Source organism: Giraffa tippelskirchi, chromosome 8 (assembly GCF_054371585.1).
Source record: "Giraffa tippelskirchi isolate mGirTip1 chromosome 8, T2T-mGirTip1v1.2.pri, whole genome shotgun sequence".
NCBI lineage: Eukaryota > Metazoa > Chordata > Mammalia > Artiodactyla > Giraffidae > Giraffa > Giraffa tippelskirchi.
The window spans coordinates 51,510,488-51,525,578 of NC_137282.1; the positions used below are offsets into that span (position 1 = coordinate 51,510,488).

Sequence of the window (15,091 nt, forward strand, 5' to 3'; positions counted from 1 at the left end):
CAAGGTTCTACCAGGTTTGGTGGAACCAGGTTCTCAGGTCCACAACGGGAAAATGGTCTTCATTTCATTGGCCTCACACTAAATTGGGAGTATAATCCAAAGGCAAGAGTAGTCTCAACAGGAATAGAGTATAACGCCTGCCAGTGGAGGGAATCCTGAAAAAGGATGTTTAACAAAACCCTATTAGAATGCAGAGATCAGGCTATGCCAGAGAACTTCCAACAGTAACAGAGAAGTGACCCCTTCTTGAGAAGTGAAAGTGAAAGTTGAAGTCCCCTTCTTAGCTCCCATATAATTCTTGATCATTAGTTTAGAAAAAAAGCTGACAATACAGCAATACTGCAGGCTCAAACTGCAGTTAGGTGATAGAGATAGGCATCACGGGGTGAAAAATGCATCCAGGAGAATTCGACACTAATCCCCTCTAGGTGGGGCTGGAGACCTGATGGTGAAACTAATTCACTGGATACCAATAAAGCCAAAGAATCACAGACTTTTACCAAAAAAGTAACTTGGATGATGTGAAACTACTGACTGGCACAGAGTGGACTTCTGGTCTACCCATAATCACTTAGTAGATACCTTAGGCATCACTGTCTTTGCCAAATAATAGTGTTTATGTTTATTCCTTTCAAATTCCATCATTAATACCATATTTTGGTATAATAAAATTTTTTGGTATAATACCAAAAAATACCAAAAAATTTTGGTATAATAAAAATTTTTGCCTTCTATTTAAACTGCATTAGTTTTCAAATGTGGAGAATATTCTAATTAACCGTGTGTTGTGTATTCCAAGGATACACATCGTTCTGAAATTTCTGTTCTTTTTCCTGTCCTCCTAAATCAGATTGGCAAACAAAAAGGAAACCTCAAAGTCCCCTTTATTTCTTTGCTTGAAAACCCAGAGCAAGTCCTGGGCTCTGCCTGCTGTTCTGTACTTGTCTCCTCTGAGTTTCCTAAAAGGTACACCTCCCTACTCTCCACTGTTCTATTTCAGAAATGCCTTCATTTGTCCAACCAGTGTATCTTTCTGTTCTGATCCTAAGACACCTACAGCTTCTAAACTGCTTAAACAGGCATATCTCATTTTATTGCCCATCACTTTAATGCACTTAGCAGATACTGCAGTTTTTACAGTTGAAGGTTTGTGGTCACCCTGTCCCAAGCAAGTCTGTTGGTGTCATTTTTCCTGCAGCATTGACTCACTTCAGTTTACTGTGTCAAGTTTTGGTAATTCTCATAATATTTCAAACCTCCTACCAGCAAAAAGATGATCATTCACTGAAGGCTCAGATGATGGTTAACATTTTTTAGCAATAAAATATATTTCAATTATGGTATGTACAGGTTTTTTAGACATAATGCTATTGCACAATTAATGGTAGAGTGTAAACATAACTTTCATTTGTATTGGGAAATCAAAAAATATGTGTAACTTGCTTTATTGCAGTATTTGTTTTATTATGGTTGCATGGACTTGAATCTGCAGTATCTCCTAGGTATGCCTGTATTGAATCAATAGGAAAAAAGGGGAATATTTGCACATTAAATGAGCTGTACTTTTTCTTTTCTATATTCTAGATCTCACGTGTCATTCGTACTCCCCGGGGAAATGCCCTCCTGGTTGGGGTGGGTGGATCGGGGAAGCAGAGCTTGACAAGGTTGGCTTCATTCATCGCTGGCTACACTTCCTTCCAGATCACGCTGACAAGGTAACACGCCTTCACTTTAATTAACCTGAAATGGCTTTTGATAAATGGTTCTTAGAAGCCACTTGGAGTTAAGAATGCATTTTTCTTAATGTAAAGGAACCATAGTAGTTATCTTTCTTGAATGTTGACTTATTATTGTTTTCTTTCAACCTCTGTCATAGACCATGAAAATTTCACATGAATAATTTGGTTTAGAAACATTTCAGTCTCTCATTACATCAGTAGATACCTCTTGGTTTTCATATTATGCTTGATATAAGTATTATGTATATTCCTTTAGTGCATTTTAGAAGAAATTCATCCATTGTAAATGTTAATTTAGGGCTTCCTCATGGCTCAGCAGTAAAGAATCTGCCTGCCAATATAAGAGATGCTGGATATACAGGTTCGATCCCTGGGTCAGGAAGATCCCCTGGAGGAGAAGATAGCAACCCACTCCAGTATTCTTGCCTGGAAACTTTCATGGACAGAGGGGCCTGACTGTTTGTGACCCCCTATAGTCCATGGGGTCACAAAGAGTCGGACATGACTGAAGCAAGTGAGCAGGCAGGCACACAAATGTTAATTCAGATTTCAAGAATAGTAAACTGTTGGTAAAGTGGGAAAATAGATTAAACATTTGTTGATTTACTTATTCATGTGTTTAAAAGTATTCATTGAACACCAACTATGTGTTGGGCACTGGCTCAATGCTGGGGTACACGGTAAGCAAGGTAAGCCTGACCTGTGTCATCACGGAGTTTATAGCAGTTTATCAGGGACAACTGAGCAACTTATTCAATAAGATGTGATACGTAGGTTTTATCTCTGTTAAGGAAATAAGTGTGGACTAGAGTCTACTGAAATGTGAGGGAAGGACTGCTGACCTACTTTAAGGGATGGTCAAAAAGGCTTCCTGGAGAAAGAGATGTTTCAACTGAGATCTGAATGAGTAAGAATTATCTCAGAGAAGAGGAATGGTAGAGAATGTTCCAGGCAAAAGGATCAGCACATGTAAAGTTACATTTGAGACCCTGGAAGCTGTTATGTATGGCTGGTATATAACTTAAGGTGGAAGGTGGGAAAGCAAGAAAAATGGAAGCCCTTGGAGGTGTCATAAGGAATTTGGACTTCATTCTAGTGGCTCAGATGATAAAGAATCCGCCTGCAATGCAGGAGTGAGTAAGTGAGTGAAGTCACTCAGTCATGTCTGACTCTTTGCGACCCCATGGATTATAGCCAACCAGTCTCCTGCATCCGTGGAATTTTCTAGGCAAGAGTACTGGAGTGGGTTGCCATCAGTCCCTGGAGAAAGGAACTGGCTACTCACTCCAGTATTCTGGCCTGGAGAATTCCATAGAGTGTATAGTCTATCAGGTCACAAAGAGTTGGACACGACTGAGCCACTTTCCCTTCACCATAGCCCTGGGAAACCGTTCATGAGTCTCCACTAGGGGAGGTGTGTCAGATTTGCATGTGCAGAAGATGGACAGAAGGAACAAAACTGAAAGGTTAGAAGGCTAACTCAGGGATGTAGGCAAGAGATGGTGGTGTCCAGAGCAGAAGCAGTGAGAGCGAAGTATAGAAGGCAGATTCAAGAGATCCCCAAGAAACTGGCACTTTTGAACTTGATGCATCTTGGTTCTAGCTTGGGAAACCCAATAGTTTGTGCTGCTACTCATCAAAGTAGGGACCCCCAGAAGAGCTGTCCTCAGATACGTGTGTGCAATGCGGGGACAATTAGGAAGTGAAAATGGAAGATAAAGAGAGGCTGAACAGAACTTCAGGATGAACCAAGATAAGGTGAGAAGCAAGAGGCCAGTTTGGAAAGTTTATTTGGGCAGAAAATTATTAGAAGTTAATTTCTAGGTGTGAGTCTTGCCTTTCGGGTGTTGACTACATGTTGGTTTGGTGCTGTGATCTCTAAGATGGAGGCTCATTGCCATTGGCTGCGACAAAGGTTGGAAATGATTAAACACTGGGTTTGGAGAGCCAGATACTCAGGTTGTTGTTGTTACACCTTTTATTTGGTCTAAATTACTGAATTCTGCTTGGAGAATCAGTCTAAAATGTTGTTTTTTTTTCCCAAGTACTAAAACAGAGAGAAATAATTTTAGTTACATTGTGTATGATTCTTCTGGTTTGTGGATAGAAGCAACATTAGATGAAAGATAACCTGTTCAGAAAAGGGATTGAACTCTGAGATTTTTGTTCTCATGTTTTGTATAAAACTTACAGTTTTCAAAGTACTTTTGCATGCACAAGCTAATGTGATCTTCGAAAGAACTTTGTGGCTTTGTGGGTTAGCAGAATATTTTATAGCTGAGGCTCAGAAAGGCTATGATTTGCTTGAAAACCCAGATAAACCTGGAAATGGACCACAGTGCTTCTGGTTTCTGGTCTGCCATGACTTTGATGACACTGTGCTGCCTCAGAAAAAATACCCTTCGACTCCTCTGTCTGTGATACATTAGCTCCTCTGCGTGTCGTGCTGGGGACGCCCCTGTACTGAGACAGAGGAGGGTCAGGGCCTTCTTTGGCTTCTCAGAACCTTCCAGAGACCATCCTACTGTATGAGCCTTTACAGAGCCATGTGGTCAAGGCCCAGGAAGCTCAGAGACTCTCCTTTGGAAGCGCAGCTATTTGTCAGATGACTCAGCTCATGTTGTTTGAAGCAGTGGGGTCCTTGAGACCTAGGAGACTGGGCCGAAAACTTTCCCTTTCCCCGCATCGCAAGGAGATAACTTTCTTTTGTTCTCGCTACTTATCTCTCTTTCTCTCTCTCCCTCCCTTCCATTTCCTCCCTCGCTCCCTCCCCGCCTCTTTCTTTCTTTCTTCCTCAGGGGACTGTGTCTTCGAACATTTTTTCTCACTTTTCAGATCTTATTTATCTAGACGTCTTCGTGAAATATTGCTGCATGAGCGCTGTTTACAATAGCCAGGACATGGAAGCAACCTAGATGTCCATGGACAAATGAATGAATAAAGAAGTTGTGGTACATATACACAACTGAATGTTATTCAGTCATAAAAAGGAACGAATTTGAGTCAGTTCTAGTGAGGTGGATGAACCTAGAGCTTGTTATACAGAGTGAAGTAAGAAAGAGAAAAAGAAATATCGTATATTAATGCATATATATGGAATATAGAAAAATGATACTGATGAATCTATTTGCAGGGCATCAGTGGAGATGCAGACATAGGGAACAGACTTGTGGATACAGTGGGGGAAGGAGAGGGTGGAACAAATTGAGAGAGTAGCACTGAAACATATTCATTACCATATATAAAATAGATAGCCAGTGGAAATTTGCTATATGACACAGGGAGCTCAACCTGGTACTCTGTGACAACTTAGCTGGGTGGGGGTTGGGATGGGGTGGGAGTTGGGAGAGAGGTTCAGGAGGGAGGGGACATATGTGTACCTATGACTGGCTCAAGTTGGCAGAAACCAACACAATATTTTAAAGCAATTATCCTCCAGTTAAAAATAAATAAATCAAAATTTTGCTGCATGGTTGCGATATTTCTGGTTCCAGAGTTTAGGTTTTAAATGTTGAAAAAGCACAGAGCATAGAAGTAAAGTACTTTGTAGTTTTTTAAAAATCGGAAGGCCATTGGCTCTTGTGCCTTGAATTCTGAGTTTAGTTAATGACAAAAACTTCAGATACTAATGTACTGAGTCAGAGTCTCCAGGATAAGAATATCTTAATTTTCCCTTTTGTGAGTCATGGGCTCCTCTGCATTGAGACCTCTCTCATGTTTCATGATTGCAAGTTGACTTTCATTAAAGGATTGCTTTGGACATGAGAGGAGTTAGACTGGGATATTTAATAATGTTTCCAATGATTCTACTGCAGTGCCTGATTGTTCAGAAAATTCTTTCATGTGAGATACAAAGATGCAATGAAAATAGTTGTGTTGGGGGATTAGGAGGGCCCCATTTATAACAGGGTGTCTCCCTCATACCATATAATGAAGACTTGAAATTCTTTAGTTTAATTCAGTTTATGAGGTAGCTTCTAAAATATCAATTTTAGATGGGTGCTTAGTAAATATTCCAGCTTGGCTTTTCCATTATCTTTACCAACAAATATTTTCAAAATGAGACATGTGTATACTCATTTTGATGGCATTTAATTGTGCTAAAAATTACACTTTTGTTTCAGGTTGACTTTTCACTTTAGATGTTTTCTGTGTGTAATATTTTGTTTATATAATGTGGAGTTTTAAAAATTATTTTCATTTTTGCAAGTAATACAGTGAACCAGTAACAGTTGCATACAACAAAATATCTACCTGATGACAGAATATCAGCATTTTTTGGTTAACCAAATGGCATAAAGCGTTGTTACAAGGATCTTTCCTTCCCATGAACATATTTTAGCTAATGGCACAATGACACTGTTTCTTTAGATCATACAACACATCAAATCTGATGGAAGACCTGAAGACATTGTATAGAACAGCTGGTCGGCAAGGCAAAGGAATCACTTTTATTTTCACAGACAGTGAAATTAAAGATGAGTCATTTTTGGAATATATGAATAATGTTTTATCATCGGGTGAGGTAGGAGCTTATTCTTTTCTTAAATTGGAGTATAATTGCTTTCCAGTGCTGTGTTGGTTTCTGTTGTACAGCGAAGTGAATTAGCTGTATGTATATGCCCTCCCCCTTGGGCCTCCCTCCCACCGTCCCCCCATCTCATCTCTCTCGGTCATCACAGAGCACTGAGCTGAGCTCCCTGGGCTATACAGCAGGTTCCCACTAGCTCGCTGTTTTATACAAAGTAGTGTATATATGTCAATCCCAATCTCCCAGTTCATTCCACCCTCCCCTTACATCCCTGTATCAACAAGTCCATTTTTTTTATGTCTGTGTCTCTATTCCTGCCCTGCGAATAGGTTCATCTGTACCGTTTTTGTAGATTCCACCTATATGCATTAATATGCGATATTTGTTTTTCTCTTTCTGACTTCACTCTATATGCCAGACTCGAGGTCCATCCATATCTCTGCAAATGACTCAATTTCGTTCCTTTTATGGTTGGGTAACATTCCATTGTTGATATGTATCACATATGTGTCTTACCTCTTCAGAATCCCTCCAGAGTTAGGAGGATTTCCTTCTGTATTTCCTTCTGTTAAAGTACTGAGTCAGTACTATTATTGGGATTAGGTGATCGGTACGAAGAATGGATTTTCCTATTGGGATTTTGAGAAATAAAACTCCCAATCAAAATGTTGAAGATGTTAATGGAAGCTCCAAGAGAGAGATGGGAAAACAGAAGAAGGTTGCAAGGAAAGCTGGTTGGATTTTTGATATGCCCATTCATCCCATTAAAGGGCTGTGACTTTCCAGCTAATTAAATAAAACAATTTGTGTATATTAAAATGTGGTCTATCTCATTTTGAGGAGTTTGGTTGATTTTATAAGGATGAGTTTATTAAGGACACAAATGAAGAAAAGACATTATACATACTGGGCTGTGAATTTTGATTTGTTTATATTATATGCCTGTATTGAATTTGAATGTCTGCACTTTTCCTGAAGGTCTCCAACCTCTTTGCTCGTGATGAAATTGATGAAATTAATAGTGATCTCATATCAGTCATGAAAAAAGAGTATCCTCGGCGCCCTCCTACAAATGAGAACCTGTGTGACTACTTCATGAACCGGGTCCGACAGAACCTTCACATTGCACTCTGCTTTTCGCCGGTGGGAGAGAAATTTCGAAATCGAGCTCTGAAGTTTCCTGCCCTTATTTCAGGATGCACTATTGACTGGTTCAGCCGATGGCCCAAGGATGCCTTGGTTGCTGGTTAGTATGGGGGAGATTTTTTTATATCAGAATTTCTAGTTTATGGGGGGTGTGTGTGTGTGTGTAGGTATTTATATTCTGTGCCATCCACTGGATTGAGCCAAAAGTCACTTTGTCCAAGGTTTGAGGATTTTTGCAAGACTTTGCTCTTTCTCATTTGGCAGCTAATTTTTTTCCCAGAGTGTGGTTATCAGCGAATGACATCTTCAGTCTGTACCCCCTTGGGTTAATTTACGGTGATTCTAGTGTTTTCAATGTGGTTTAAAGCTTTGTCTCAGTTGGTCCCCAGGTAGGTTCTGGGACATCACAGGAGGGCACTGAGGTTTTAATCTCTCTAATAGCATTTGTGTTCTTTTTTGAGTGAGTTGGTCAACCTCAGAGTAGTTTAAGCCAGGTAATTCCTTCTTGTGGCTGCAGGGCTGGAAATCAAAGAGGAAAACGTTATCATCCATCCTCTGATGGTTTCTGGGCCTGAAAAAGGATTGTTCAACAGAGACTTTCATGATTGGAGCCCTTGCTGCTTCTGCTTCTGTATAATCCTCCATCCTGTGGAACATGAATGCTTCTCTTATTCTGTAAATGCAATTGAACATGAAAGTTGTATAGGAGATGTTAGAGATCGTTCCTTCAGTTTATGCTTTTTTCAGCTTTTGGTGAGAAAGTGTCTGTTGGCTCTTTTAAAAGATGGAGATAGTTAAGTCTCACCTCTGACCTACTGTATCAAGACTTCAGGAGAACCCTGATTCACGGCAGTCATTTTCAGACTTTTTATTATTGTGTCTTCATAATAATTAAGAAGAGGCTTATTTTCTAGTAAAACATGGCAGGTAGCCCTAACAGATAAAACAGTGAGAAGCAGAAGGGAGGAAGGATTCTGGAGCCTCATCCTTTCATGGCCCTGTCACCTGCTTCGACCATACCTCCCTCTCTAGCTCTGCGGTTCCCAGTGAGAGAATGACTGATTCACTGTCTCCCGCTCATTATACATGGAAAACTGGGGGCAGTGGAGCTGAAGGAATTATCAGAGATGCAAGAAGCCAATAGCTATAGCCAATATATATGTATACTATATATAGTGGTGGTGATGGTTTAGTTGCTAAGTCATGTCCAACTGTTTTGCGACCCCCTGGACTGTAGCCCACCAGGCTCCTCTGTCCATGGATTTCCTAGGCAAAAATACTGTGGTGGGGTGCCATTTCCTTCTCCAGGGGAGCTCCCCAACCCAGGGATCAAACCCGAGTCTCCTGCATTGCAGGTGGATTCTTTTACTGCTGACATTTTATTCTTAGCACTCTACTCTCAGTAATAATGGTTTTCTGATCTGTGTCTTTTAAACATAGGATACTTTAATATGTTTGAAATACCGATGTACAGTGTTCTATATAAGATTTGAGAAAGTGCCCATGATTTAAAAATTTTAAATCCTATTAAAATGTCAATACAACTAAGGATAAAACTTTAAAATTCTTTGAAGTAAGATATAAATGTAGAGCACAAAACCAGAGTATTTAAGAGCTACACTGAAGCATACTGTGAAATATGATAATTGGTATGCAAGTGCTTTGTAGACTATCGTGTAAGGTATTATTACTAATGATAAAAATAACAATTTCAGGTGACAAACACCATAATATACTATAATTAGGATGATGTCATTTAAATTATGGAGTCCTTCCTAGCAAATCTTTATTTCAGTTATCCCTTCTATCACAAGACATAGGTGCTTCCTTTGTTGATTTCTCACAAATCTGCCCCATTCTTTTAAATCTCTTTGCATCCACCTAAGCCAAGATTCCATGGAGGGCAGGGGAAATTTTTATTTCTATGTCCTCAGCTCCTAGCAAATGTCCTGACTTTCAGGCATCATCTATTTGTTCATTTATTCAGAACATGTTTATTGAACTTCACATGCCATTTATGGAGCCAGGCAGATTGGAGGGCAAGGCAGACTCATTTCTTCCCTCCAGCTCTCTTCCCTGGCAAGCTCATCCACAGCTTCCCATGTAATAGGCCCCATCAATTTTTTATCTCTGGCATCGTATGTCCTCTGGCTTGATATCTGTGCACTCAACTGCCTGCCTAACACAGTCTCGTAGATGTTTCACAGGCCCCTTAAACCCAAAATGTCTAAAACTGAACTGGGTCTCTTCAGGTCAGTGTCTCTCAGGGAGTCCCACAGTTGTCCATGAAACTCGACAATCTGAGAGCTCTTTAACACCTTTCTTCAACTCTGAAGTCTGCTTCATCACTAAGTTATGCCAACTTTCTCTGCTAAATATGTTGGAATCTATCCAAGTCTTTCCCTTTCAGTGACATCCTGGGCCAAGCTATCATTGTAACTCACCTGGAAAACTCGAATAGCTTTCTAATGATCTCTCCTCCTCTCTCACCTGTCTTTCACCCATCTCACATTGCGGGACAGTGATGAAAACATAAACCTGATCACATTGCTTTCTAATTAAAACCTCCCACTGCCCTTAGGAAAAAGCACAGTCTGTAGTGTGGCCTTGGAGGCTGGCAAGAACTGGTTCTGTCTACCTTCTCATCCTTACCTGTGGTCATTCTTTCCTCCTGCTCCGTTCTTCTTGATTCTCAAATGTGGCCTTTTTCTTCTCACCCAATACCCTCTCTCTCCCATTCTCCCTGAGTGCTCCTCCCTTAACTGATGAAGTTGATAATGATTAGTTTGGGATAAGAACACAATGCAAGATCTGTCCTCTTAGCAAGATCTTAACTGTACAGTACAGTATGGTTAGCTCTAGGCACAGTAGCATACAGGTGATTTTGTCTAACTGAAACTTTGTACCTTTTGTCTAACATGTCCCCATGTCCCTCTCCTCCTAGCCCCTGGCAGCCACCAGTCTACTCTCTGCTGCTATGATTTGACTGTTTTAGATTCCTCATGTGAGTGACATCTATGTAGCTTTTGTTCATGTGGTCTGGCTTGTTGTCACTCAGCATAATGCCTTCCAGGTTCATCCATGTTGTTGCACATGGCAGAATTTCCTTCTCTTTTTTTTTAAAGGCTGAATAATATTCCATTGTGTGTAAGTATCACATTTTCTTCGTCCATTCATCCATGGATGGCACTTGCGCTGTTCCCCTGTCTTGGCTATTGTGAATAATGCTATAGTGAACACGGAAGTACAGGTATCTGCTCAGGATCTTGATTTTAATTTCTTTGGATATATAACCAGAAGTGGGATTGTTGGATCGTATGGTAGTTTTGTTTTTAACTTTTTGAGAAATTTCCTGTTTCTCATAGTGGCTGTACCAATTTACATTCCCACCAGTAGGGTACAAGGGTTCTCATTTCTCTACATCCTGGCAAACACTTCTCTCTCTCTTTTTTTTTTTTCCAATCATAGATATCCTAACAGGTATGAGGTTATATCTTATTGTGGTTTACTTCTAATTTTTATTTTTTATTGAAGTATAATTGATTTACAATGTTGTGTTAGTTTCAGATGTACAACAAAGTGATTTGGTTATATATAAATGTATATATTATTTTTTAGATTCTTTTCACATGTAAGTTATTACAAAATATTGATTGTAATTCCCTGTGCCATACAGTAGGCCCTTGTTTATTTATATTATATGTAGTAGTGTGTATAGTGAGTGACTGAGCGATAGTCACTCAGTTATGTCCAACTCTCTGTGACCCCATGGACTGTAGCCCACCAGGCTCCTCTGTCCATGGAATTCTCCAGGCAAGAATACTGGAGTGGGTTGCCATTTCCTTCTCCAGATGTATATGTTATTACCAAATTCCTAATTTTTCTTTCCCCACGACCTTTCCCCTTTGGTAACTATAAGTTTGTTTTCTATGTGTTCGAGTCTATTTCTGTTTTGTAACTACGTTCATTTGTATAATTTTTTTTTCTTTAGATTCCACATAAGTGACATCATATGATATTTGTCTTTCTCTGTCTGACTTACTGCATTATTGTGTTAATATTCTTGGCACCCTTGTTGAAAATCACATGACTGTATGTGTGAGTTCATTTCCAGGCTCTTTATTCTGTCCCGTTGATCTACATGCCTGTGTTTATCATGCTGTTTTAATTTTTGTAAGTTGGTTACACATTTGGAAACAGGAAGTGATTCTGATTTGTTCTTGCTCAAAATTGCTTTGGCTATTGGGAGTTTTCTGTGGTTCCATAAGAATTTTAGCATTAATTTTTATAGTTCTGTATTAAATGTCATTGGAATTTTGATAGCAATTTCATAAAATCTGTAAATTACTTTGGGTACTATAAACATTTTAACAACATCAACTCTTCCAACTTGTGAACATATATTGTGTGTGTATATATATATATATATATATATATATATCAACTGTAATTTTTTCATTAGTGTTTTCTAGTTCTCAGTGCAAGTCTTTCACACTATTGGTGAAGTTTATTTTTAAGTATTTTATTTTCTGGTGCTATTATGAATGGTATTATTTTCTTATTTTTTTGGATAGTTTATTCGTATTGTTTAGAGTATTTTTCTAATTTAAAGATTCTCAGAATAAACCAAGTGTCTTCTTCCTCTTTATCTCACACATACCATAAATACAAGATTTTATAGTAATTATATTGCTTCTGAAAAAATGAAAGTCTTTATATGCATGAATTTAAATGGACTGAATCTCTAGATGAAACATTTAAAGAAAAATATGCTTTATCTTACACTATAAAATCGTTGGCCTTCCTACCATTTAGTAATTTCTATTTTGGCAAATCTTTGTTTTTAGCTTAATATGGAGTTGTTTTGAATTGTTTCTAAGTATCTCTATTATTTTTATTCTGGTGATATTGTGTTTTTTAATGAAAGTCTGTGATTCCAAAGTCACTACTAAATTCAGTTCATTCAGATTTCTCCAAGGTGAAGATAATTATTAATGTCCTACTGGGCTCCATTTTAAATAAGCACATTGTTATTACCATCCTTATTTGTAACTAATGTCTCAATAAAATCAATATGCTTATAAAATCATATAAGCATATATGTGGCATACATTTCTTTTCAAAGAAGGCTATTTTAATTATGTATATAAACTGGCACTCTTTCAAAAATATTACTTGATTTATTAATATGGTATACAAGATTTCCGCCTTATGAGTCAGACACCACTGCTTCTGCAACTGTTTGCAACTAACGATGGAGCGTAAAGAGAAATGAGGTAACTGCACTCAGTAACCGCTCAGAAAAGAATACTAACCACAATAGTTTCCCAGATACCCTGCTGTTTCCCAGAACAATTAGCACATTTTGTTTATGAAGCACATTAGTCAGAAGATACTTTTGAACTTTGAGCTTCGATAAAAAATGTTGTTTAACACTCCGAAGACTCTATATAGTTTTTTGTTATATTTGAATTTCTAAATCAAGATGCTATAGGCATTGGGATTCATCATCTTTGGCTTTGAATTCCGATGCTCCTGACTGCAAGCAAAATTCTGTAAGCCTCATTTTCCTTATCTGTAAAATATACATACTGATATCCATCACTTAGGGAAATTCTAAGGATTAATTGATGAAGTTTTGTGATTTAGGATCTGCCAGGATTAGATATCTTATCCCTCTGAATGTAGCATTAATTATGTGTTTGGCTGTAAGAGAACACCAGAACAGTAGTAGCATAAGCAAGTTTTTTATTTAATTTTGGCATAAACAAGGCTTTTCTTTTATTTTTTTCTTTTTCCTGCTACCAAGGAAGTGCAGCCTAGAGTACCACTGGGGATCTTGTGCCTAGCTTGCTGTCATCCTTAGGGTGAGGCTCCTGTTCTTGTAGGCAGAAGAGGGCTGCTGCATCTCAAGGCTTTGTGTCTGTTGGTGCCACATGACGCTTGGTCTCTTAGTTGGGACAGGGTTCTACCCCAGGGACTTTCGTCTGCATGTTTTTGGCCAGAACTGGGTCACCTCCAGTTAGAAGAGAGTTTGGGGAATCAAAGACTTTTAGTTGGGTGGATTGCTACACTGAGCACATTTAGGATTCTTTGCTACTAAACGAGAGGGGATGGCTGCTGGATAGGCAACTCATGTGCCCTCGTCACTTCATTATTTCAGCTCTTTGAATCCAAATGAACTGGGATTTCCAACTCAGGGACTGAGGCCAGTGTCCTCCCTCCTGTGCCACATAGCCATCACCTTGTTCTACACCAAGCGACGTGAACAAACAGTACCAGGATATAACCTCCACCCGCTTCAGACATCAGCCTAAAGATGGGTCCTCAAACTGGCATTGGTGCCTTGGTAACTGGACGTTGAAGACAACAGAAGGGTTTTCCATGCCCTTTTGTCTGAGTCTTAGCAGGCTTGGGTCACCCTAAGAGGAAGTGGTCCTTTTTTAACCTTTCCTGCATCAGAGATTGTGGGTCTATGGAAAAACGTACTTAGATTCCATTCCATTTTTTTCTTTGACTTTTTGAATAGACACAAGGACAACTTGCTAAATAATGAAAAAAAGTCACCATTATTGATATTATGGGGATTCCCTGGTGGCTCAATAGTAAGGAATCTGCCTGCCAATGCAGGAGACGTGGGTTCGATCCCTGGGTCGGGAAGATCCCCTGGAGTAGGAAATGGCAACCCACTCCAGTATTCTTGCCTGGGAAATCCATGGACAGGAACCTGGTGGGTTACAGTCCATGGGGTTGCAAAAGAGTTGGACCTGACTTAGTGGTTAAACAATAACAACAGTTGATACTATCAGTTTACATACAAAGGATAAAAATTATTACATGGTAAATATTGGATTGGCCAAAAAGTTCACTTGGATTTTTCTACAACATCTTGTAGAAGAACTTGAATGAACTTTTCAGCCAACCCAATACAAGAAAGCTTTCAGAAAATGAGAACATTCCTGAGAATATCCCTTAATGCCAAATAAAAGACTTGGTATCATGCCTAGCTCATAGTGAATAATGCTGCCATTGTGGTTAAAACCTACAGTTTGTCATAGGCAAGAATTGTTCATGTGTTTTCAATGACTAGACTTAAACTTCCTAGAATTTAAGTTGTTCTTTATAGTGTTTGCTTAACTTATATGAAAAATATAGCTTCCAAGGTAATATATTACCTTTCAGTGTGTATGTTAAACTCTATTTATAACCCAATTGATACACTGTTTCTATTATTTACATAGATGTAAATGGTCTCACAGTTATGGCATTAAGAACTTAATTTAGTGATCAATTACTCCCTGATAGCTCAGTTGGTAAAGAGTCCACCTGCAATGCAGGAAACCCTGATTCGATTCCTGGGTCAGGAAGATCCTCTGGAGAGGGGATAGGCTACCCACTCCAGTATTCTTAGGCTTCCCTTGTGGCTCAGCTGGTAAAGAATCCACCTGCAATGCAGGAGACCTGGGTTCGATCCCTGTGTTGGGAAGATCCCCTGGAGAAGGGAAAGGCTACCCATTCCAGTATTCTGGCCTGAAGAATTCTATGGACTCTATGGTCCATAGGGTCACACAGAGTTGGACACGACTGAGCAACTTTCACTAATATTGAGAAGATACCATTTTTCATTTCTCTGCTAACCATCACCTGATAGGTTTGTTCACTTGATTCCTTCTCT

At 39.1% G+C, this 15,091-nt stretch overlaps 1 protein-coding gene across 1 annotated transcript in view; it reads left to right on the top strand.

Annotated features, from left to right (window-relative positions):
• The window catches only part of DNAH5 (dynein axonemal heavy chain 5), a 310,603-nt gene that overhangs the window by 206,618 nt on the left and 88,894 nt on the right, over nt 1-15,091 (top strand). Inside the window, exons 53-55 of the mRNA XM_081520843.1 lie at nt 1,585-1,715; nt 6,111-6,264; nt 7,249-7,516. Of these exons, the coding sequence (XP_081376969.1) occupies nt 1,585-1,715; nt 6,111-6,264; nt 7,249-7,516 (553 nt within the window). The remainder of the gene's footprint in view (nt 1-1,584; nt 1,716-6,110; nt 6,265-7,248; nt 7,517-15,091) is intronic.